This window comes from Sipha flava, unplaced genomic scaffold, assembly GCF_003268045.1.
Source record: "Sipha flava isolate LNK unplaced genomic scaffold, YSA_version1 0_pilon_pilon, whole genome shotgun sequence".
In the NCBI taxonomy this organism is placed as follows: domain Eukaryota; kingdom Metazoa; phylum Arthropoda; class Insecta; order Hemiptera; family Aphididae; genus Sipha; species Sipha flava.
Genome location: NW_020271713.1, coordinates 7371213 through 7394950, shown reverse-complemented (window position 1 = coordinate 7394950; position 23738 = coordinate 7371213). Strand labels below are relative to the sequence as shown.

General features: G+C 29.0%; 2 protein-coding genes across 3 annotated transcripts in view; both read left to right on the top strand.

The window, feature by feature from the left end:
• The window catches only part of LOC112680016 (sex peptide receptor), a 241958-nt gene that overhangs the window by 111528 nt on the left and 106692 nt on the right, over positions 1-23738 (top strand). The window lies entirely within an intron of this gene.
• LOC112679940 (piggyBac transposable element-derived protein 3-like) lies at positions 8945-11603 on the top strand. Its single transcript, XM_025549921.1, has 3 exons — positions 8945-9166; positions 9379-9507; positions 9580-11603. The coding sequence occupies exons 1-3, from the start codon at positions 9150-9152 to the stop codon at positions 11291-11293; spliced, it is 1860 nt and encodes a 619-aa protein (XP_025405706.1). The 5' UTR covers positions 8945-9149; the 3' UTR covers positions 11294-11603.

Below are 23738 nucleotides of genomic sequence, written 5' to 3'. Positions count from 1 at the left end.
TCGGATTTAATTTTAGTCTATTTTTAAAAAAGATAATATTATTTTCCTGTAGTGAATATGGCTTCGACGCCAATATATTACGAGTATATTCGCTTTTGATGACACCGTATTATGACTAAATATTATTAAACATTTCCAAGTAATAAGTTAAAATAGGTACTTGTGAAAGATATACAGAGATTCTACTATGATTCAAAAAAACAAAAACACCGGGTAAATAATTTCACTTCCTTATACTTGTTCCAATTTTATATTTCCTACTCTTACTTTAACATACGTTACCATAATACTTGACTTGATCAGATTTATAAGTTTGAGTGGGAAGTGAAACTCTACCAAAGTACTAATTAGACTTTCTCGGTATAGGCTATCATATACTTTTTGAAAATCGACAAAAAATTTTATGCAATTCCTTATTGAACTCCCATGTTTTCTGTAAAATTTGTCTGACAATGAATATTTGGTCAGTTGTCGATTTACCTGGCCTAAAACTGCCTTGATATTCTCCAATTACATTTTCAGATATCTCTTCATCCTTTATAGAATGGAGCTAGTAATTATTTTGTATGCTACATTTAAGAGTGCTATTCCCTGGTAACTGTCGCAGTCCTTTCTATCTCCTTTCTTATATATGAGACTTATTATCACCGTTTTTCAGTCTTCAGGTATTTCTTCTGTTTCCCATACTTGAGTGATGATTTTCCGTATTCTTTGAATCAGTTCCTCTCTTCCATTCTTTATCAATTTTGCTATTATCTCGTCTTTTCCAGGTGATTTGTGATTCTTTAAATTTTGTATCTGGCACTTGATTTCCTCTAAAGACGGACTTAGGCATTGTTGATAATTTCTGGTTTCTTGGCTGGGAGGGAAAATTTTTCTTGATTCTTCGCAGTTTAAAAGCTTGTCAAAGTAACTTGCCCATTTTGTAACCAATTCTTCCTCCGTAGTTATCAATGATCCATCATAGTTTTTCAAAAATCTCTACTCTTGTCTGCAGTCTCCTTTAAGATTTTTTACTCTTTGATATAGGTCTCTCGTTCTATTGCTTCTATATTTCATCTCTGCGCCATCAGATAGACGTTGGGAAAGTGGCGTTCCCATCACCCAGTGCCCTTCGTTGGGTGCTGCAATAGCCTTTGGCCCTCCAGGTTGGGGGCTCAGCGTCGGGTTAACAACCCGACCTTGTAAAAAAAACTTTTGTTCAGGACACATTCATAAAGCCTCGGAGTAATGATCATTAATGAACCATAATATTTTGAAACGAATTAAATAATGTACTGTACGAATATATAATATAATATATAGTTAGTTAATGTTATGTTATTGTTTAGTATAATATATTGTACGAATGTTTTTTAATTTAACGTTTTTGCATCTTATTGTATTTATTTATTTGAAAACTATAAATCCCTTCCCGTACTATTAATTCAAAAAGATTTTCGTATTATTTTCTTTAGCAATAATACTTCTTTATCTTTAAACAATGCATATAAAATAGTTTTATCTGCAGACTTATCATATTTTCATTGTTCAACGCTGTTATTGCTCTAAACAATAAAATAACATTCAATATTATATATAAACATCTTAGGGATTATGTAAGTACTTAAAAGTTTTCCTATCTACTGATCTGAGGACAACTGTTAAACTGTACAAAGGTATCTACTATTATTATTTATATCATTATTATTCATTTTATTAAGGCAATTATTTAAAAATGTTGGCAATATCTTTTATATTTTTTTCCAGTCGTGATTTACCTCTCGTCATTAACGGTCGTTTTATCGTCAGTTAGCCATAAGTACCCGTAGTCGATAAAACGAAATATAATACTGATCAGCACCTCAAACACATCGAACCTTATTTTGATGGTACACCTATTATTGATCTAATTGATCCCAATATTACTTCCTGGCACCCTTTAAAGTGGGCCAAATTGTACTAATTTTTATGGTATCAATAATATTAATCCGAATGGTCATAAAAAAGTTAAAGTAACTTATGACTTGACTTTTCATGATAATATATGCCTCAACTCTCCTTTTTTAAACGAACACAAACTGTCATTCTACATAACTTCAACTCTATCTTTCTTACATGGAGTAATCAAACTAGAAACCTTTTTCTCAGAAGAGGATTTTTTAGATGGTACAAAATGTGTTGTACCCTTGATTGGTTTCAAACGTATTATTGCCAACAGAGACGATAATCTCACTCCTACTTACATTGTTAAAATAAAATTCCTGTTCACCATAATTCCAATTCATCCAACCATATTCAACGTATTTTTCGATGTTTCACCAAGCGTTCGTTCACCTCTTCATTGCAACAAATGCTTACGGTTTGGGCACACCCAAAAATGCTGTCCAAGCAGTTCAAGGTGCAATTATTGTGGTGAAAGCAATGACTCCATTAGCCAGTTCCCATCCGCCCAAGCCACTGACCCTCGTTGACTCTTCTGTCACCAACCTCACCTCGCCACCGATCGCAAATGACAAGAATGAGATTTCCAACGGAACATCAAGAAAATCATGGCCACAGAAAATATTTCATTCAGTGATTTTTATCAATATTAAAAAATAAAATTAGGTTACTTCATTACTTACCTAATACTACTAGAACCAACTAAACAGATCACCACTCTCCGAGTTCATCTAGGCACCATTCTCCCCGCCGGACTAGTTAAAATTTTAAACTTTCCACCTCAAATATGTTTTCTTTCCTAATGGTTCCTTTTTGAAGTATGCTAAAACAGCCACTCGGTAAATGAACCTCTAAAACGAAATACTGACCTCACATGGATAAATACCTTTTCATATAATTTAAAACAATTATTAATAAACGCTTCTCTTATCCCACAAACCGCTAGTTCTTTTCAAAAGCTATTTGAATCTTCTCTTCTCACCTTTTTAGCAATACCCAATGTCCTTACTATATCTTTACCCTAACTAATCTTTATGTCAATTTGCCTCTTTTCCTTTAATCGCATTATAACATTACATTTTATTTTTAAAACACAAATCTTATGGATTTAGTCAATATTTTACAGTAGAATGTCCATAGCCTCCCAGCTCGCTCTCCCTCCATTCAGCATCTTCTGGCCTTTTCAAAAAGCTCTATAACATTATTATTTTAGACCTGGCTCCCTCCTACTAGGAAATTTAAAAATTCCATACTTCTACCTCATAATCCGACTGCCTCGACAGTTATGGTGGCTCTGCAATTTATTTATTTATTTATTAATAATAATTAAACGGATGAAGTCTTTAAATAAATGGTTTAAATTACAGCAATAAAAATTTACAATTATGATAAATTTGGTACAGTATACAAATATACAAAAATTAATATGAATAATAATTACAAAACTATTAATCCAAAAAACAATATAATAAAAGAGACAAAAGTAAGACAATATGAAATAAACTTAACTAGTTAAAATTAAAAGTATAATTATTCTCAGCAATCATTAACTGATTTGCAGGACTATTTAATATATAGTTTCTGTCAGAATGAATAGGATAAAAAAATTCAGGATTTCTGGTATTAAAGGAATTAATTTTAAATTTGATCAAATAAAGTAAATCAGGACAATCGATTAAGCAAGAAATTAATTTATGGAAACATTTCAAGATCAGCTGTGAGTGTCTAGTTTTAAGTGGAATAAGATTTAAATTATTTAAAATATTATCATATGAACTATGTGGTGGCCTATGTAAGTTACATTTTGAAGACATAAATTGCAAAAAGTTATTTTGTACAGCTTCAATATTGTCATTTTGTTTAGACATATTGTTTATCCAAATTAATGGACAATAATCAAGGTTCGAACGAACTGAAGAGCAATAAAGAATTTTTAAAGGAAAAGGTTTACAAAAATCATTACAAGAACGTTTGATGAAAACAAGAACACTTTGCTTAATTGATTTGTTTTTAATAAATTCAGTGTGATAAGAAAAATTTAGCTTTGAATCATATACTATCTCATGATCCTTAAAATTAGAGACAAGTTTCAGATTAGAATTAGAAATAGAATAGTTAAAAATAATTGGATTCTTGATTAAATTAAAACACATGACTTTATATTTTTCAATATTTAAAAACAGATCATGACTTTTACATCAATTTTGTACGTTGTTTACATTCGTTTGTAAATTAGTAGCATTTTGAGTATCTTTTATTATTTTTAATAGCTTGGTATCGACAGCAAATAAAAAAATGTCAGACCTTTTAATAACATCTGGTAAATCATTAATGAAAATATTATAAAGGAGAATTGACAAGTGGTCGCCTTAGGGGCCACCAGATGGAACACTAAATTTGGGAGAGCAATAATTTTGGTATTTAACTATTTGGAAACGGTTAGTTAGAAAGAAGCGAAACCAGGAAAGCAATGGATCAGAAAATCTAAAATACTGTAATTTATAGAACAATATTTCAAGATTAACACGATCAAAAGCTTTTGAGAAATCTGTGTAAATAATATCAGTTTGTGAATTAGAGTTAAATTCGTTAAGTATTAAATTTTGTACTAAAGATAAATTAGTGCATGATGAACGTTTGGATATAAAGCCATGTTGATTTTGAAAAAGGTATAAGGAACGATATGCAGTTAATTTAGATGAAATTAAATTAGAAAATAGTTTAGGAGTAGCAGATAGCTTAGAGATACATATATAATTTGAAATTGATGACGGATCACCTTTCTTAAAGACTGGGAAAACAAAAGAAGTTTTCCATAACTCAAGAAAGATACCTATATTAAGAGATGTATTGAATATAATAGTTAAAATTGGAGTTAAAACAAATATACAATTATAAAAGAAAACAGGTGGGATACCATCAGGTCCACTACTTGATATAAGAGGTATACTAGAGATTAAATTAAATATATCTATTTCAGTGAATTTTAATTTATTAAACGAAAAGGTTGAATTAATAATTTTGTCATTTAAGTTATTATTTCGAAAATTAGTATGAGTAGAATTACAATAGGCTTTGAAAAAATAAGATGCATAAAGGTTAACAATGTCTTGGCCATTATTAGAAGAAACAGAATCAAAATTGACAATTTTCGGTAAAGCATTTTCATCTCTTCTGTTATTTACCAATTTCCAAAATTCTTTAGGTTTATGTTTAGTAGAAAGTTGAAATGTATTGTTCTAGTAGTAATAATCAAGTTTTGCTAGACTTTTGCATTTAGCTCGCAGCTGAGAAAAATGGTTGTAATTAATTATATTATTATTTTTTTGTAGGTTAAATGAGCAATTTTTTTTTCTTTTATCAACAACTTAAACTTTTTAGAATACCAAGTAGAGAAAAAGCTTTAGAATATATATTTTAATGGGATAAAATTATCAACTGCTTTATATAAGATTGAATATAATTGATTAATAAGAATATTAATGTCTGATGAATTAAAAACCTGATTCGAGATTAGGTCACGTAAAAAATTTATAATATTAATATAATTACAGTTTTTAAAATCATAAACTAACTCAGGTACTTATAATAGGTCACATTGATTACAGTCTAACGATATATTTAACGCAGGATGGTGCTTATCGATTGGCAATAATGGATCAAGATCGTTAGAGACATTAACATGAACATTTGATAATACGAGATCTAAACTAACATTATTGTGATTATGAATAAAATTATATTGATTTAAATTTAATTGAGATAACATACTAATAAAATAAGATTCAATATTAGAATTACAATTAATGGTAGGTAGTATTAGACCAAATTAAAGAAGGTAAATTAAAATCGCCTAATACGATAATTTTAGAATTATGGTTATTTTCATAAAATACATTAAGAGCAAAAAGACAATTTTCTTACATAATGATATTCGAACGAGGAAGAATATAAACACATCAAAGTATATACGTATTCGATCCTAATTGTATATGAACAAATAAATGCTCGACACTTTCAATAGATACATTCAATATTTTACTTTTTAAATTAGAATCAACTGCGATTAAAACTCCACCACCAACATTATAATTACTATTAGACAAAGACCTATCACATCTATAAATTGTATAATTATTAAAGTTAAACTCAGAATTAGATATATTACCAGAAAGCTATATCTCAGAAAACGAAATTATATTTAAAAAAAATGTATTAATTATAAGAATAAGTTTATCGATTTTAGAGACTAAACTTCTTACATTTTGATAATACAATGATAGCACTAACTTCTTAATTAGTTTTTTTGAACTGTAGTAGAAACAATAGATGGACATCCTTTGATGTACTTAATTGTCAGATCTTTTTCACTACTTGAAAGACGATTATTAAGTTGAATACGTAGGTCTTTAAAATGTTGACGTTGCTTCAGTGTTTTATGACTTTTTTATTTTAATATCACTAAACGTATGATCAGATTTAAGATTACGTGTAGAACCGAGAATTTTATGAACATCAGAAATAGATGGTCACGTAACTTTTATCAGACGGCAATTAATGTTTAGTTTGCCTAAGCGTTGTACATTAACCGGTTTGATATCAACACCAAGATTACGTAAAATGAGATTAACAGTCGAAATATCAGAATTATTTACGTTATTGTCGATCGTCTTACGATCATTAAATAAAACAATATTTTTAGATCGAGACTAACAGTTAATAAATTCCTAAAATGCATCATCATTTGAAACTAAATTTAGTTGTTTCTTTTCTAAAGAAACTACTCGGTCAACCAAGGAATCAACATTATTTCTAAGTATTTTGTTTTCTTCCTTTAGTTCAGATAGTTCCGTAAGAACCCGTGTAAATTTACTATTAAGAAGATCAAGTTTCTTACTTTGATTGTTAATCAAATCAAAAAGCTTTGATTGCTCAGTACGAGCATAATCCAAACAACTTAATATATGCTTTAAATCAGTTGAATGAGACCCATTGTCATTTGATGGTGGGGCAGTTGCACTGTTTGAAAAGTCAAACTGTTGAAGGATCTTTATTGATTTGACACAATTTTGACACATCCACTGCTTGTTGGCAGTTGTAAGAAAATCAGTATCTTATTTTTTTAAAGAAACACACTCAGGATGAAACAAATATTTGCGATTATTACAATTTAAGTTAATGATGCCCACAATTAATGACTAAAGTACCAATAGAATTGCAACACATACCTCCTTAAATGTCCGCGAAATCGATATTGATGCAAACATGATCAACACATAGTGACCACCTACTGTCTCTTTTGAACACTTCCAATATCCCTTTCAATACTATAAACATCTTCTCAATTCAATAAAAAAATATCATATTAAATATATTATCTTTCTTTAACCATACAGGATTTTTAATTTAATCAATATATTGTTACTATTTTTTTCTTTTCGTGTACACAACTATTATATTATATTAAATAAATGTTGAAACTAATTGTATTAACAAAGTTTAAATAAAAGAAATAAAAAAATTTTTTTATGTTTCTCTGCTATGTTTTTAATTCATAACTTATAAACTTTACACTTAAACGTTATTTAATGTAAATCGTATCACTGGCATGTAAATATAAAAAGTACTTATAACTTAATTAATAATATTAATTATCTGAGTGTTCTTATCATCAAAGTAAAAATTAAAAATACGTAAATCGTAAATAATAAATTATCATTTCATAGGGATCAACTTTTTAAAAAGCTTACAGATATGATATTTTTCGAAACACGAATTTCAAATTATTCATAATTATTCTTACACAAAAATTATTCATGTTATTAATTAAATAATGAACGATTTTTTTGATACATACTTTTAGATATTTTAACTTATTGTGCTTCAAAATGTAAATGAGTTATTTTTTAAAAATGTACATTTTTTTCTCCCTTAAATGCAAATTAAAGATTTTTCCCTTTTTAAATATTTTAGATGCTAAAGAGTTAAAAAATAATAACTTTGTTAAATATTTTGATCATTATAATCATCTATATATCTTAAACCGTATTATCTATAAAAATAATTTCATCTATACATAGATATCTTACATATCATACATATCTTTGACTAAAATATAATTTAGGCCTCAGCTTTATTTTGAAACATATTTTATTAAATTGATATAATTTACCGCTAACATGTGTTACATCGAATCTGAGATTTGCATCTCAATTTAAATTAAATCAGCTTTTGGTTTTAAAAATACTTCTTTCGATTAATAACCGTCACGTGTTGATCTCGTACAATTATTAGACCCGTGTACGGCTATAGTGTAACCTATACGTAGTGCGAAGATTCGTTTTACACAAAGTTTTCGTCATTTGTACAGTTATGATACTTAATGGATATTTTGAAATTACAATACTGCGATATCAAAACTACATTAGTTATGTTATTGCAACAAGAATATTAAAAATTCTGGTGTGACAACTTGTCCTTAAGTAAATTATTTGAAACGCAAATATTTGAAATTTGATATTTTTAGCAACATCGTTCGTTTAAATATTGGTTGTAAATGTGATGGTATAACATATTTGTCGCGTTCAGCGCTTATATAAAAATACATAAGGGTGCCTTCACGACAGGGCAGTAGGCCACCAAACGTGTAGCACTACCGACCTATAACACTATCAAAAAAAAAAAATAATAATAAATAATAAAGACCAAATATGTGGTATATGGAATTATAATAAAAACAACAAAATAAATAATATAAATAATGTGTGGCCCACACGGCATACACCAAATAATAAAATAATAATAATAATAAGTGTTGGCCCTACAGCGGCACAACAATAAATATATAAATAAAAAATATCAAATAAATATAATAAACAATCTACGGCCCACACGGCACGCAAATACAAATAATTTAAATACAATACGTGGCCCACATGGCGCACGGAAAATAATAAATAAATACAATAATATAAATAGCGTGCCTACGACGGCTAGGCCCGTCGGCCTTTAACCCATTAACGCCGTGCGTTGCCATATGGCAACATAGGTAGACCTATTTTTAGAAGCTAATTTCTCATTGAGAATTTGACAAATTGCTGTGGAAATAACATTAAGTAATAGGTTATTATTTCAAGATAAGATAGGGACAAAATCGATTCCGTTTATTATTATAATTTTGGTTATATCGTTGTTTGAATTTGTGCATTGACGTCGTTCTACGAAAAATGGATCTTTCTTTCGAGTAAGTAAATTTTGGTATTATTTTATTGTATATTTTTAATTTTTTTTATGTAAGACGCATTAAGTATAATATTATCTTTATAACAACGTCGAATAAAAAAAAAAAAAATCAAACATTCACGTATTTATATAAGTTCGAAGTTCGATGTTGCCATTTGGCAACGCTAGGCGTTTATAGGATTTTTTTAATAGAATTTTTATTTTTTCGATTAGAAACGGGTTTTCGCTCTCTGAAACCTTAGATATTCTTTTAAATGAAGATATAGAGGGAGATATTTTTATTGAACCTCCAAATCCTCATGTTGATACGGATGTAGATTCTGCAGATGAAGATGGGAGTGGGTAAGTCCCTTATTTATTTCAGTTTTATTCATAATACCATCTTTATAAAATTAACATTTTTCCTAACTGTAGTTTGGTTGACAATCTCAGTTCTCGGCAATTATTAGCAAATGCTGAAATACGGTTTCAAAATAATGAACGTTTAGGCGTTAATTATGAAGATTTAGACACTCAACATAACAATTCTCAAGTTCATACTCCACGTGAAACTTCTTCAATCGTAGGACCTAATCAGTTATCTGATAAATATCAAAAATGGATGAGCACTCGTATACAATCCAAACGTAAACCATGTTGGATAAAAGGGGCCGACTTTGATCTTGAAAAGACGAGTGTATTTCCTAAACCTGACTACTCACAATATCAAAATATGTCAATTATCGACATTTTTGAAATGTTTATTGACGATGAAATAATACAACATTTTGTAATAGAAACCCGGAATTACGCATTGTTTTTAAATTTTCCCGATCCCAATATTACTGCCAACGAAATTCGTTGTTTTTTGGCAATTTTGTTTGTAAGTGGCTATAATGATTTGCCATCTAAACGTCATTATTGGGATAATGGTGATGACATGAAAAATATTGCTGTATCCCAATCAATGCGTAGGGACAGGTTTTTGCAAATTTGTCGTTTCTTTCATTGTACTAATAATACAGAAATTGACCAGAATGACAAGGGATGGAAAATTCGTCCTTTTATAGAAATTATGAAAAAACGATGTATTAAAAATTTTGTACCAGAAGAGCACTTGGCATACGATGAAAGTATGGTGAAATATTTTGGACGGCATAGCTGTAAGCAATTTATTAGGGGAAAACCAATACGGTTTGGGTATAAAATATGGTGTCTGAACTCAAAGAATGGTTATTTATTGAATTTTGATCTTTATCAAGGCAAAAATCTCAAATCGAATTCTGATTATGAAAAATTATTTGGAAAGGCTGCTAGTCCACTCTTGGTATTATTAGATGAGATTCCGGACGATAAAAGAGAATTAAACTATAATATTTATATGGACAATTTATTTTCAAGTCCTACTTTATTTTCATTTTTGAGATTTCGTGGATATAGCGCCATCGGTACAATACGTGATAATAGGATTCCAAAAAATTGCCCATTGACAAACAAAACATTATTTAAAAAAAAAAATCGTGGATATTTTGAGACTGCTGTGGAGAGGAAAGACGGACTATTGTACCTACGTTGGATGGACAATGCCGTCGTTACAATGATTTCATCGTCATGTGGTTCTCAAAATGTTGGCCAAGTACAACGATTTTCACAAAAAGAAAAACGAAATGTATTAGTCCCAAGACCAAGACTTATTGCAAAATACAATACGTATATGGGTGGTACAGATCAAATGGACCAGAATATCGCATGTTACCGTATTGGTATTAGAGGGAAAAAATGGTACTGGCCTTTGATAACATGGATGTTCGATGTAGCTCTCCAAAATAGTTGGATTCTATACAACAAAACGAATGGAACAAAAATTAATCAACTTGATTTCAAAAGAGAGATCGTAAATGTTTATTTACGAAGGTATCAAACGATGCCTAAAGCAATGGGAAGACCATCGACATCAACATTTTCGACTGATTGTCGGATTTCAGACTCAATCAGATTTGACAAAATAGATCATTTGGTAAAACAAATCGAAGATAAAAAAAAGAAAAGATGTGCTGGAAAGGATTGTAAGTCAATAATGAGAACAATGTGCTCAAAATGCAATATAGGATTATGTATCGATTGTTTTATTCCATTTCACACACGTTAAATATAAGAAAAGTATACTGTACAAGCTGTAACTATTTTTTTTTTTTTTTACTTAAGTTCAATATTGTATTCCAATAATATCTTGTACAAAGTAGTAGGAAGCATAGTTTAATATATTATACTTAATTATGTTATAAAACGGAAAACAAATATATGAAAATATAACAAAATAAATGTATTGTATTTTTATGAAATAAGTTATTATAAGCTCCTAGCGTTGCCATATGGCAACGTCTTATAACTCAAAAACTATTGAAAAAAAAATTTTTTTTTTTTTTTTACAATTATTTTGAAGGTCTAATGTATACGTTTTTAACAAAAATGTTGTTAAAATTGTAAATAAAAAAACTCCGGCGCAAATGGGTTAAACACAAATGAAGAAATATGGTCGACCAATACTCACTTGTGACTATGTTGAAATGGCTGATTCCATCCACGCGACCGCACCAACCCTGTGATTAGACAATTGCCTTAGACGGCACACCGCAGTGTATCAATAAAAAATAAATCACAGAATTGGTACGCGCGACCACTCAAGCACAGTCACCAACGAAAACACTGCAACGGTCCACAGCCCTGGACAATGGAACAATAAACGAAAAACCACGTCAATCACAAAACGAAAATGACACTACTCAACAAAAAAAACGTGGTTTGAATGAAAATGGCTGCGGACGTAGGAACACTTGAAAACGAAATTTGATGTGCACACCACGACGAACATGAACAGAGCGAGATGGGGCCGACGACATTCACCACGAAGGCTAAGGCCCGCCGCACACCACAATGAAGATAAAATGCCCCAGTGCCACCACACAAAATAGAAAAACACTCGAAATTAATGAACTTTGTGGCACTGAGAGCATGATTTGAAACTTTTACAAAACATAACCGACAATATTTCGAACGCACACACGCGATTCGAGACAACGAAAACAAATTACGTAACGGTGGAACGCACGCGCCGGGCCGTCAGCACACAATCAGCTGATGCCGTTGTCGACAGCACCGCAGCAAACGCACGATACCAAACGTTACGTACACCAAAACCAACGAATACAACATTAACAAAACGGCGGGAATATAACACATTTAAATCTGTTTGCGGCGCAAACAATATTTACTTAGTGAAATTCTTAAAGTTCAACCCAACGTCGGTAATAATTTATAATTAACAGTTGAATAATTCAACCGCCGTAATTAGATATTATTATTGTTATAAATAATTATTAAAAGTTTAACGTTTATAATTTTCCAATTTCCTATTTATTTACGTGGCAGCAGTTCTGTTTTGCGTATAAAAATTACACAAATCTAAATAAAACAAATTTTAAAATTATTTTCACTTCACTCATTATTACATTTAATTTGATCTTACAACAGTCTTTAACCGCTTACAATTAAATATGAATTGTTGTTTGAAGTTTCGGTGGTCGTTATAAAATAAATTTGTCAAATAAATCACCAATATATTTAACGATAAATCGTTTATGAAATATCCAAACAATATGTTAAAACTTCCATTTAAAAAATCGTATGAAATATTTCATTGGTATTATTCGTGTAACAATTATTGTTAAAGTTATAAGACTATTTATTATTTTGTATAAATATTGATCTCTTTTAAAATAAATAAACAACAAAAGAAATAAAAACGAACAACTTCGACACCAAGTAAATATTAGACGAAAATAAAAAAGTTTAATTTGTTTGTGTTTAAAACATATGTGTTACAAGCAGTGTTGGGACTTATTTAGATCAATTTTTTCTCATATTTTATCTTATCTAGATAAATAACGCTTAGTTATTTAATTACTTATCTAAGATAAAATTTTTACTTATCTGTATTTTTTCCAAGATTAGAGTTATTTTTATTCTTGTACGGAAACGAATCCAACAAATTAGAGATCATAAAGATCGGTCCAACCATTCTTGAATCATAAATTCTGTAACTAACCAGACTTTCCTTTATATATATATATATATAGATTTTGTATTTATAATCATAATTCGTGTATTATTAATAAGTAATTATTATTTCTTGGTATGGCATTTTGTTTGTATTTTCAGGTTGGGAAAATATTTTTGATATTTTTAAATTAAATTTATTATTTTTCCATGGAAGTTCCAAATATAGTAGTTATTTAATTTTAGTAAACACATGTAACTCATACGCTGAATAGTCAATACTTCACTTTTAGAACCCGTAAAGTCGTAACTACTTATAGAATAATGAAAACCATCAAATTAAGATTATACGGAAAACAATATTGTTAACTTGAAATGATTTCTTACTTATTTTATATTCATCCTGATATGTACAAATCAATTTTCATTATTTTTTTTCTTTTGCGTAATTTTTTAGTGATTAACTATCATTAAATATTGTACATTATATATAAATACTGCTTAATGGTACACAACATTACTACAATAAACATTAAACACCTAGATACCTATTGATAATAATGATTATAATTGAGTCTTCATAGATATTATCTATTATCTTTATCTAGATAAATTATGCATTATCTATTCCCAATACTGGTTATAAGCATATTTGTTTACAATGACTCGTATACTGATGTTTTCAAACTCGTTTATGGACTAATGTACATATTTTATAGGAGTGAAATGCACTTTTTAGAAAATCCAAACTTTTTGTTTTATGTTAAACAATGTATTCGCAGTTCACCGTGGTGGAGTCATAGGAGGCTACCAACATTCAAATTAACTCCGGGGGTTTAATTTAATAAATGGTTAAATTAGAGTCGCTTTGATCGTCAGTAATAATATGACGTGTCAAAACTAATCGTTCGTGGTCGAACGGTATTATGATAGACTCATTTAACAAATACGCATAACCATCATGTATAAATTCCCGAAATGGCTAATCTAATGATTACTAGATCTCCGAGGAATACGGTTTGTGAAATATACTATTTTATTTGTATCAAAACTCTATTGATAATACCCTGGAGTAATCACAATATTTATTGCTTCAATACACATGGGATGAGTGAGTGTGTATGTTTATATGCGTATGTGTGTATTAGGGAGGGGGTGTTGATGGATTTAAAGACGATTTCGCGTTTTTGGTGCGAACACGAATTAATGAAATTAACGCAAGAGAAAATTTAGTAAAAACCGTATAGGGAATGATAACGCGTCAGAGTTATAATACGCGATTCATTTGAACGCAGAATAATTAAAAGGTTGACATACATGCACACAAATTGTTAGCCTTGTGCAGGTTTCACTTGAAACAATTCTCGTTTGACTAAAAACGAACACGTTCTGTTCGGAAAATTGTTCAATTATTGTTGTACGTCAAGTTTCAAAATATAAGTGCGCTCTATTATGATAATACTGTTACGTAATAATACATTTTCACCTAACCTTACCATCGTATGTGCACATAGGATGACATTCAGTTTTTTTTGTTTACTGCTGATGAAAGGAAAATATTGTTTGAACAATATTAAATTATTAATTCACTAACAAATATTATGTTTACTAAGTATGACCTTTTACCGAGCAAAATTATTATTGCTGTTAAATTTTACGGAAAGGTTTCTGTTATGCAAATTTAAAATTAAAAAAATTTAGAAAAACTTTCTGCTGTATACCAATATTATACATGTTGTTTGATAACTACTACAAGCAACTCTCGATCAAATCATGTAATTTTGAATAGGTATATGATGGACGATTTAAAGAATACTCAAAACCCTGAACACGATTTTATTATATTATGTCTTGAATAAAAATTAAAAAAAATGTTTACAAGCAAATCGTATAGAATATCAAACAAATAAAATGTTTCCGAATTCTTCAAATGTATTTAGTTATTTTTACCACGTTGGCAAAAAAGTTTTCAAAAAGTTCAATAACTCATATAAAAGTTAATAATTCAAGAATACATTCAATGTTTTAAAAGTTCCTTAAATACTATATATTGTACTGAGAATAATTCAACAATAAAATATTCCTAGCGTATATATGTAAGAAAAAGAAAAAAACAATTGACACATTATTTAAATATTTTATAAATGAAAACTATTTAATACAAATTAATTGAGAACATAAAAATATTATTTTACCAAATTGTTCAGTTAATCTACACTTTAAAAAAAAAAAAAAAAATAAACATAAAATGTTAGTTACCACGCGTAATAATATAAGCAATACAGAAACTCAAAAAAATGTAAATCCAATACCTGCTGAAAAATATCTACGGTAAAAATCGTAATCAATATTATAATATGTTATCATACAACTAATCACATAAAACTCAGCTGGTGCAGCATACCCGTGCGGTGAAGTGACATAGTTTATATGGGAATATAAACTGAGATTACATTTTACCCTGCGAATTTTTTGAAGAATATTTGCATTTAAACGTTGTTTCCCGTTACTTTTCCATACACCAAGTTGAATAATAATGCCCGAAGAAGAATATGCTTCGAATGGAATGAGAAAATTATACGACCACCAGAATGAAATTCGGTAAAAAAAATACTGAACTTTATTACGCTCTGTTTAGTTTTTATTGGTAACATTTAGTTTAGCAAATGTATTTCCACTCAATGATTATTTTAATAGCATAACCATACACAATTACATGTTGGCAATCGTTTGAAATACGACTATTAAAAACGAATACGTATTAACATTAATCTATACAAAGATATAAAATTTGATTTGCCTACGTGTCGAATGTACCGCGACTTACGCGTCGAGTGCTTTTACACGAGAAACTATTTTATAATATAGGTGAATAATGTACAAGAGAGCATCTCAGTAAAGATCTGATGACAAGTTATAAATAATTTTATATTATAAGGACTCAAAATGAAGAGTCATACAAAGAATTTGAACATGGGTGATATTAGATTTTTGATCAAACAAATTACTAAATTACGAGTTGTCACATCAACATTTGTTATAATTTTAATAACATTTATACGAGAAAAAACACTACACATAGATGTACGAATGTTTACATGTACACATACTGTGTATTTATTTTTCTTTTTATAACTTTTATGTCCATTTATTACAGTTCTATACTAATGAATTGATAATTACAAAATGCTACACATTTGAATTATATAAAGAAACAAACAGTTAAGCGAAAAAAATACTTTATTTGAATCAATTATGTAATAAACTCGAAATGTAATGCAATCATACCAACAAATACATAAACCATACCTACGCCAACAATGTTTACGATGAATGTTGGATGTGGTAATACAAAAATTATTAAAATATATAATTAAGTAAATTCGAGCAAACTTTGATGATTATTATTAATGATAAATATAATTTAAATGTCTGAAATGTGGTGAATACTAATGTAATATAAAATTACAAACTTATAGCACGTATTTGTTTAATCCCTCGAAAACTAGTTTTCGGTGTGTGAACCTTCTTTAACATAACTGCGGGTGCGTTTAATGGCCAATTAAGAAATTACATTTTTTTAAAAGAACATTATTACAGTCGTTTCAAATTAAAGTGCGACCACTTTAACACCTAGTATGGTATTTTTGCGTCAAATAAATTATACGAAAAACCTATATAGGCGCATAATTATATTGTGTGTAATTCTAAAGATGATTCTAGTTTCTCGTCGTGTCAAATCGTTTTCACGATTGTCTTACACAATTACAACAATGTTATTATTATAACTGTTATTTGGTCATGTACAAGTTAAAATAATCGGCATAGCTCGTATTATATTTTACTACTCGAGATCGATTATTATTGCTATGTAAAAAAAAAAAAAAAATTAATTGAAAAAAGGGTACAAATGCCATATATTATATTAACATTTTTATCTCTTTTAAACGACATTATTTTACAACCTCAATCGATAATTATGGAAGTGAACATGCTAAACAAAATACAATATTTCTTAGATGAATAAAAAATGAAAAAACTTATACATCCAGCCTAAAATCAAAACTTAACGTGGTTTTCAAAAAATTCTTTCTCATCGTACCTATGCATATTAATAATAAGTACACTCCACCAACATTTAAAAGGAATCGGTATGGTTGTTATCAGAGTTGGGCATTAGTCGAATAAAATATTATTCGATTGATTATTTGAATAAAAAATTATTCTTCATTGATTTATTCTTAATTTTATTATTGATTTTTATTTTTATTATTATTCGGAGATTTTTATTTACTATATTTTATTCATTATTTAGTTATTCGTTATTCCCTGTAATCATATAAATAATAAATTTAAATCCAAAATAACGATGTATAGTGATAATATACTTATTATTTAGACTTAAATAATATATATAAAGGTAATACATATTAATATATATAATAATTGACAAAAATAAATTAATTATACTTTTATATTTAATATCATTATTTATTTAATATCATTCATGATTTTAACGAATAAATTTATTCTGAATAATTTTTTTTATTAACGAATAAAACTATTCAGAATAAAAAATTATTCTTTATTCATAAATAGATTAGTTATTCAGGCTTTTATTTTTTATTCATTATTTTGATTTGTTTTTGCCCAACTCTGGTTGTTATGAATGTACGCTAATCAGTGAATGTGTGAGTGAAGTTCAAATATTCTATACATAGGTTATCTTATGCATAATATTGTTATATTGTTAGTCTCTAAGTGTAAGGTTATGTTATCGATGTGATAATCGTGTGTAATACGAACAATACATGGTATACAAGTCGCAATTGTTGATGTTTATAGATCTCAAAAGTATGGGTATCCAGAAAAAATTTACTAAACACTTTTAGAAGAAGAATACGAAAAATATTCACTCGATACATTATTAATCAATTGACACGATATGTAAGACAATTAGTGGTGTGAAATAAATCCGGATTCTCCGAAAATCCGAAAAATCCGGATTTCGGATTTTAAGCTGTAAAATCCGGATTTAAATTCGGATTAAAATCCGAAAATTCGAAATTTGGATTTGAAAATCCGAATATTTAGGTTTCACATTGTAGATTTCTGTATTCTGAAGCAGAAAATAAAAATTTGTCGTTATAAATTCTAATATAAAAAAAACGAACATTTTCTATTTTAAATAAAAAACATTCATCGTTCCACTCAGAATCTAAAATTATTTGCACTTTAAAATTGTAATACATATTTTTGCGCTTCACTTTGTGAACAGTATTAAGTTTTAGTTATTAAAAAATAAAAATTATAGTACCATAAAAATGGTAGTAAATTAAGATTGTAGACTTTGATAGTATACTTCCACTGTACTGTAAAGTTTTCCTATAAATATATTAATTTTTTACAAAAAAAAAAATCTGTATTTATCAAGGCTTTAATATAAGGTATCCATAAAAAAATATTAATTTAATGCTTCAAAATCCGAAATCCGGATTTCGGTTAAAATCCGAATTTGAATTCCGAAATCCGAATTTTTATCCGAATCCGGATTACGGATTTCGAATTTCATGAATCCGGATTTTCGAACTTCGGTAAATCCGGATTTTTCCCAACACTAAAGACAATACGGTATAGATACGGTGTCCTTGATATTTATAAGATTTTGAACAATCAACGAAGCATATTGAAAACATATTTGAATGTTTAGCGAGACGGATAAACTTCCGAAACACGGAACCGTGCTGAAACAACACGTATCCGTTGTTAACTATATTATCTTACGACAAAATTTAAAGTTTCAATCGGTTCGACGACATTGATAACTTTACTCTCTGGTGCGACTACTCAAATGATGGCAACGAAAAGCTCAAACGAAAAACGTACCATCGTGATTTGGAAAACAAAGTTCTTCTAAAAAGCCACCCGAGTTCATTTCGCACAACATATTACACTGTTAGTACACTTTCGTTTTGTTTGTTTTTTTTCCTCTTTTTTATTTCCAACAAATGGCGGACAGATTACGTTGAAATCGTCCATCTAACTCTAACAGAACCCTTAGAGGAGACGAGCACGCTGCCCAATCTTCGGGAAAAATTTACGGAACGGAGGATGTTTTATCGGTAAAAAGAATTTTTATGGATAGAAAGCGTCTTATTTCCTATATACTACTGAAGTTACGGTTTTCAAGGGTCCCTTATTCTCAACCCCTTCTAACTCTTCGGTCGATTCGTGCTCTCCGGAGACTTTCGACAACGTGAACTTTATTGCACCATATACGTACATACACGGCCGACCGTGAAGAATCGTTGAGTGTCGCAGGGATGATTTTTAACAAGAGTTACCGTCACTTAAATCCCTCTGTACGAAATTTCTTTTCTCTATTATTAAATATTTTTTTCTCCTTCGCTCCAAACGCGGTTGATTATATTGTTCAAGTACATATTCTCGACAATTTCACAACGGTTCCCAAAAAACTTAGTAACGTGTTGTTTTTAAATTCTGAATTAATTCCATTAAGGTTTAGTTACTATATATATTTACATATTAAGAATTCACACGCGTGATACATAGATTTTAATATAGCAGTTGTCTAAAGTGATTATGTAATCATTATGTTTCACCAAAGTCTCGTTGTCATATGTATACACAAATATATGCTAATACAAGTCCAGCCGTTTGTCATCAACAAACTATAGTTACAATAGGGGTAATAATTCCCGAAATTGTTTTCAAACAATTAAAAACAACGTTTCCAATACTTTTCTATAATGCTTCTGAATAATACCACGAAATAAAGTACACCCTATTTTTAACGACAGTAAAACATTTTAATTTCTTTATCCTTTAATGGTTCTTAATTTCCAATGAATTTATATTGCAACAACTCTGAAACACAGAAATGTCGTCAGAAAATTATTTCTACTACGTAGTTAACGGTTTTATCTACCTCATTTTCAGGGTAATAAAATACACAAAATGATAACTATTAGTACATTTCGTTTTGCACGGATAAGATCAAACTATAAATTATAACAATATTTTGGCAGTACTATTTAATTTAATATTTTAAGGTATGCAATATGATCTGTATATTTCATATACTGCGGTGTATTTAAGAATATTCAATAAACTAGTTTTAACATATAATCAATAAGATGTAATACATTGGGCCATCACAAGTAACAACCCATATTAGTTTCACATTTTTAAACAAATAATATTTATTTTGAAAATATGTCCATGCGATACCATAGGATAATAAGTCAGGAAGGATTCATCCAAAAGTATTATTTGTTTTTTATAATCTATTGTTATATAACAATGACTCACAGTCCGTGTTATAGACCTAAATGTATTTCTTAAAAACCATGCATGAAATATGTTAAAATACTCGTAGGTACCTGTTATAATAGGCTGTTGTAATAGGTCTCTGTATTACTAGGAATAGTGTTTGAAATCGATGTGTTTTATAAAAAAACAAATAGTTCTCATGCTTTTTATTTCTCTATAATGTATATACATTGCATAGATACTTTTCATTAGTAAACCCTATTTCATTCGGATTTCATTCAAATACAAATTGTGTTAAAAAAATATTTATCCGACCAGCATATTATTATAAATCAAACGAGTCAGTACTTATATAACTTATATAACCTATATAGGTTTTGGATACGATAATTTTACGCACGAGCACTTTTTTAAACTAACGGGTCTTCTTGAACAGATAATTTTTATTTTATCACCAAGATGTATCTTGTGCGCGTTATTTACAAAAAAAAATTGTCAATACTATGGCTCATCCTGTACAAGAAATACAATAACACAGCTTTACTGTAAATGTATTTTCTTCGCGTATACGGTTTTTTGGAAATTTAACAACGAAAACATCCCAGATCTCTTCGGTGATAACCGATTTCATTTTACCGTGTTACGGTGTCACAAACAACATGACAATAAACGTAAAAGGAAAAAATAAAGGTTTCTCTTCAAAAACAGTGGTTATACAAATTGGATTGGAGGAAAAGTAGGGAATATTGTTATTTTTGCATTGCCTTTGTTGCAATTATTCAATTTTACTCGACCACAATAATGTTGAATAACAAAGACGAACAAACGATAAGATTTGATTTTTTACGCGTTTCCTAAAATAATAATATTAATTAACATTTGAATATATTGTCTTCATGGTGGCATGGATAAAAACAGTTTGATTAACTTCATATTTTCAACACCTAGTAGCACATCATGTATTCTAAAATATGAATCACGAATCGTTACGATCAGAGGTGTATTGGTACGCATACACGGGTATACACCATATAGCCATCAGCAGATTTTCGATTTTCAGCGTATACATAATGTAAAATATTATTTTACGCTTTTAAAATAACTTGAAATAATTAAACAGTCCATTAGATAAATATTTTATGAACTATGAAGTTTGAATGAAATATTTATCTATTGAAGATTGTGTGTTTAAACTGTGTTTAATGTATTTTAAGTTAAATTTAGTAAATAACATTTGGAAAAATATGTTATTAAATATAATATTGATTGTAGACATTCAGCTCATGGTTCTTAAATCTGCACCATGCAATTTATAACGCGTGGCAAATGTATATCTTGTGGTGTTGTATTTTATAGTCTTATTAGAAATTATATACATTTAATTTCTACGAACGTAGCGAGAAAATTTTTTTATGATTAATATCAATATTTATTTAGTGCGTATATCAATAAATATATTTACCGGTACACCACTGGTTACAATACGTGATAATAGCACGTTATATCAATGTAATATAATACATCTGTAGCGAAGAAAAATAATAATAAATATGCCAAATTAAAACGAATGAAAACATCCTAATAAATACGTTAATATTATTTTAAATGATAATAATTTGATCATTTAATTTATGTAAAAATAATTGACGTTGGAAGTAATTACAAGTGTAGACGATATCATAGAAAGAATATTCCACAATTATTTTTAATAAAAAAATGTATCTTTTTTAAAGAAGTAAAAATAAAATAAAATTAGTAAATTGTTAATACTTTTATACTTGTAAATGAATATGCAAATAAATAGTTTATATATAGCAGTTAATAAACAAATAAACGAATAAATGCGTGGCCTGGAGTATTATTAGATTTGACCAGATTCGAGTTAAAAATTAAATTATACTCCAGCCTAAGCATTTATTTATTTATTTTTATACATGAAATAAATGTTCATATTTTTGTTTTGTACATTTAAAATAGCTTTTTTAATTAGTTTCATCGAAAAATTTGTTTTTTAAAATAATTTAAATCTTAAAGCATTAAGCTCGGTACGTCCTACGATCGTTTAAAGTACAATAGTTGCATGGTTGTGTTGCTAAACAGTGTAACTCTTTTTGGAAAGACAGCGTTGTAAATAAAAAATAAAATATGTATCGATAACAACAGTGTTATTTCCACCATAAGAAGTCGTATAAGTATTGACCATGCAAAGGGAAAGAATGTTACATCGTGAATACGTTGGGATTTAACTATCCATGAAAAATGCTGTCTATAAGTTGTGATGTACACGCGTACGGTTGTAACCAATTTATAAACATATACATAAGTGTATAAAAGGAAATGCACGTGCGGTATGTTCGGCCGCGTATCGAATAAAATCCGCTCGACCAATTTCGATAGGACTTATACGCATGATTCAGCGTTCCTCGGAATATGTTTCAGACCATTTCAGGTTCCTCAGATAAAATATCAATAACACGCCGAATTATTGTCTATGCGCGATGCCATTTTTCCGTAACACACCCGATCTCTATGCAATAAAAGCGTGTGAAACTTGTTCAATGGCGTTGGAAGACTCGCTATCACCCCTGGAAAACTTAGAAGAAAACGCCTTTACCCAATTAAAGTTTTGATGTGATGATATATTTTTGAACCTTTAATTTTGCTGATTTTTTTTAATACAACTTATATTTATAAGTTACTATTACATTGTACATTTTGAAATGTGAAAATTTGCTATTTTCGCTTTAAAAATGGCGAATTCATTAATATTTTTCCTACATATTTTAAAAATGTAATGGAAAATTTTTATTTTGAGAGTAAAATAAAAATACGAACCATGCACGATGTTGCACCCCTTTGCAATTAGCGCCACTGGCGTAGGCTCTGTTCGTTATGGGCTTGCTATGCCACTGAATTTGTTATGTATACACTATCAGAAAACGGTATGGAACATTGGTATGCACATTGGACGGGTCGACGTGAATGCTCGTAACGAAGAGTTTTTACATTTTGAAAGCCATCAAAATCACACGCTAAGAAAACGATTCTAATCGAAAACCAGTGTGGTGTACTCTTTGTTTTCGAAACGTAATTATAATTTAAATCTACAGTAGAAATTTGAGATTCTTGTAGTTTTTGAACCGAGTTAATATGTTAAGCTATTTGATCGGTTTCGATGTTTTGTTGACTTAATTATATTGCCGTGTGCTTTGAGACATTTTTTTTTTAAGGAGGAATTTACCTTG

Bases quoted from the DNA above. Each gene is read 5' to 3' on its own strand.
- LOC112679940 (XM_025549921.1), top strand. The intron at 9,508-9,579 runs GTAAGTCCCTTA...TCCTAACTGTAG, and splicing joins GCAGATGAAGATGGGAGTGG to TTTGGTTGACAATCTCAGTT.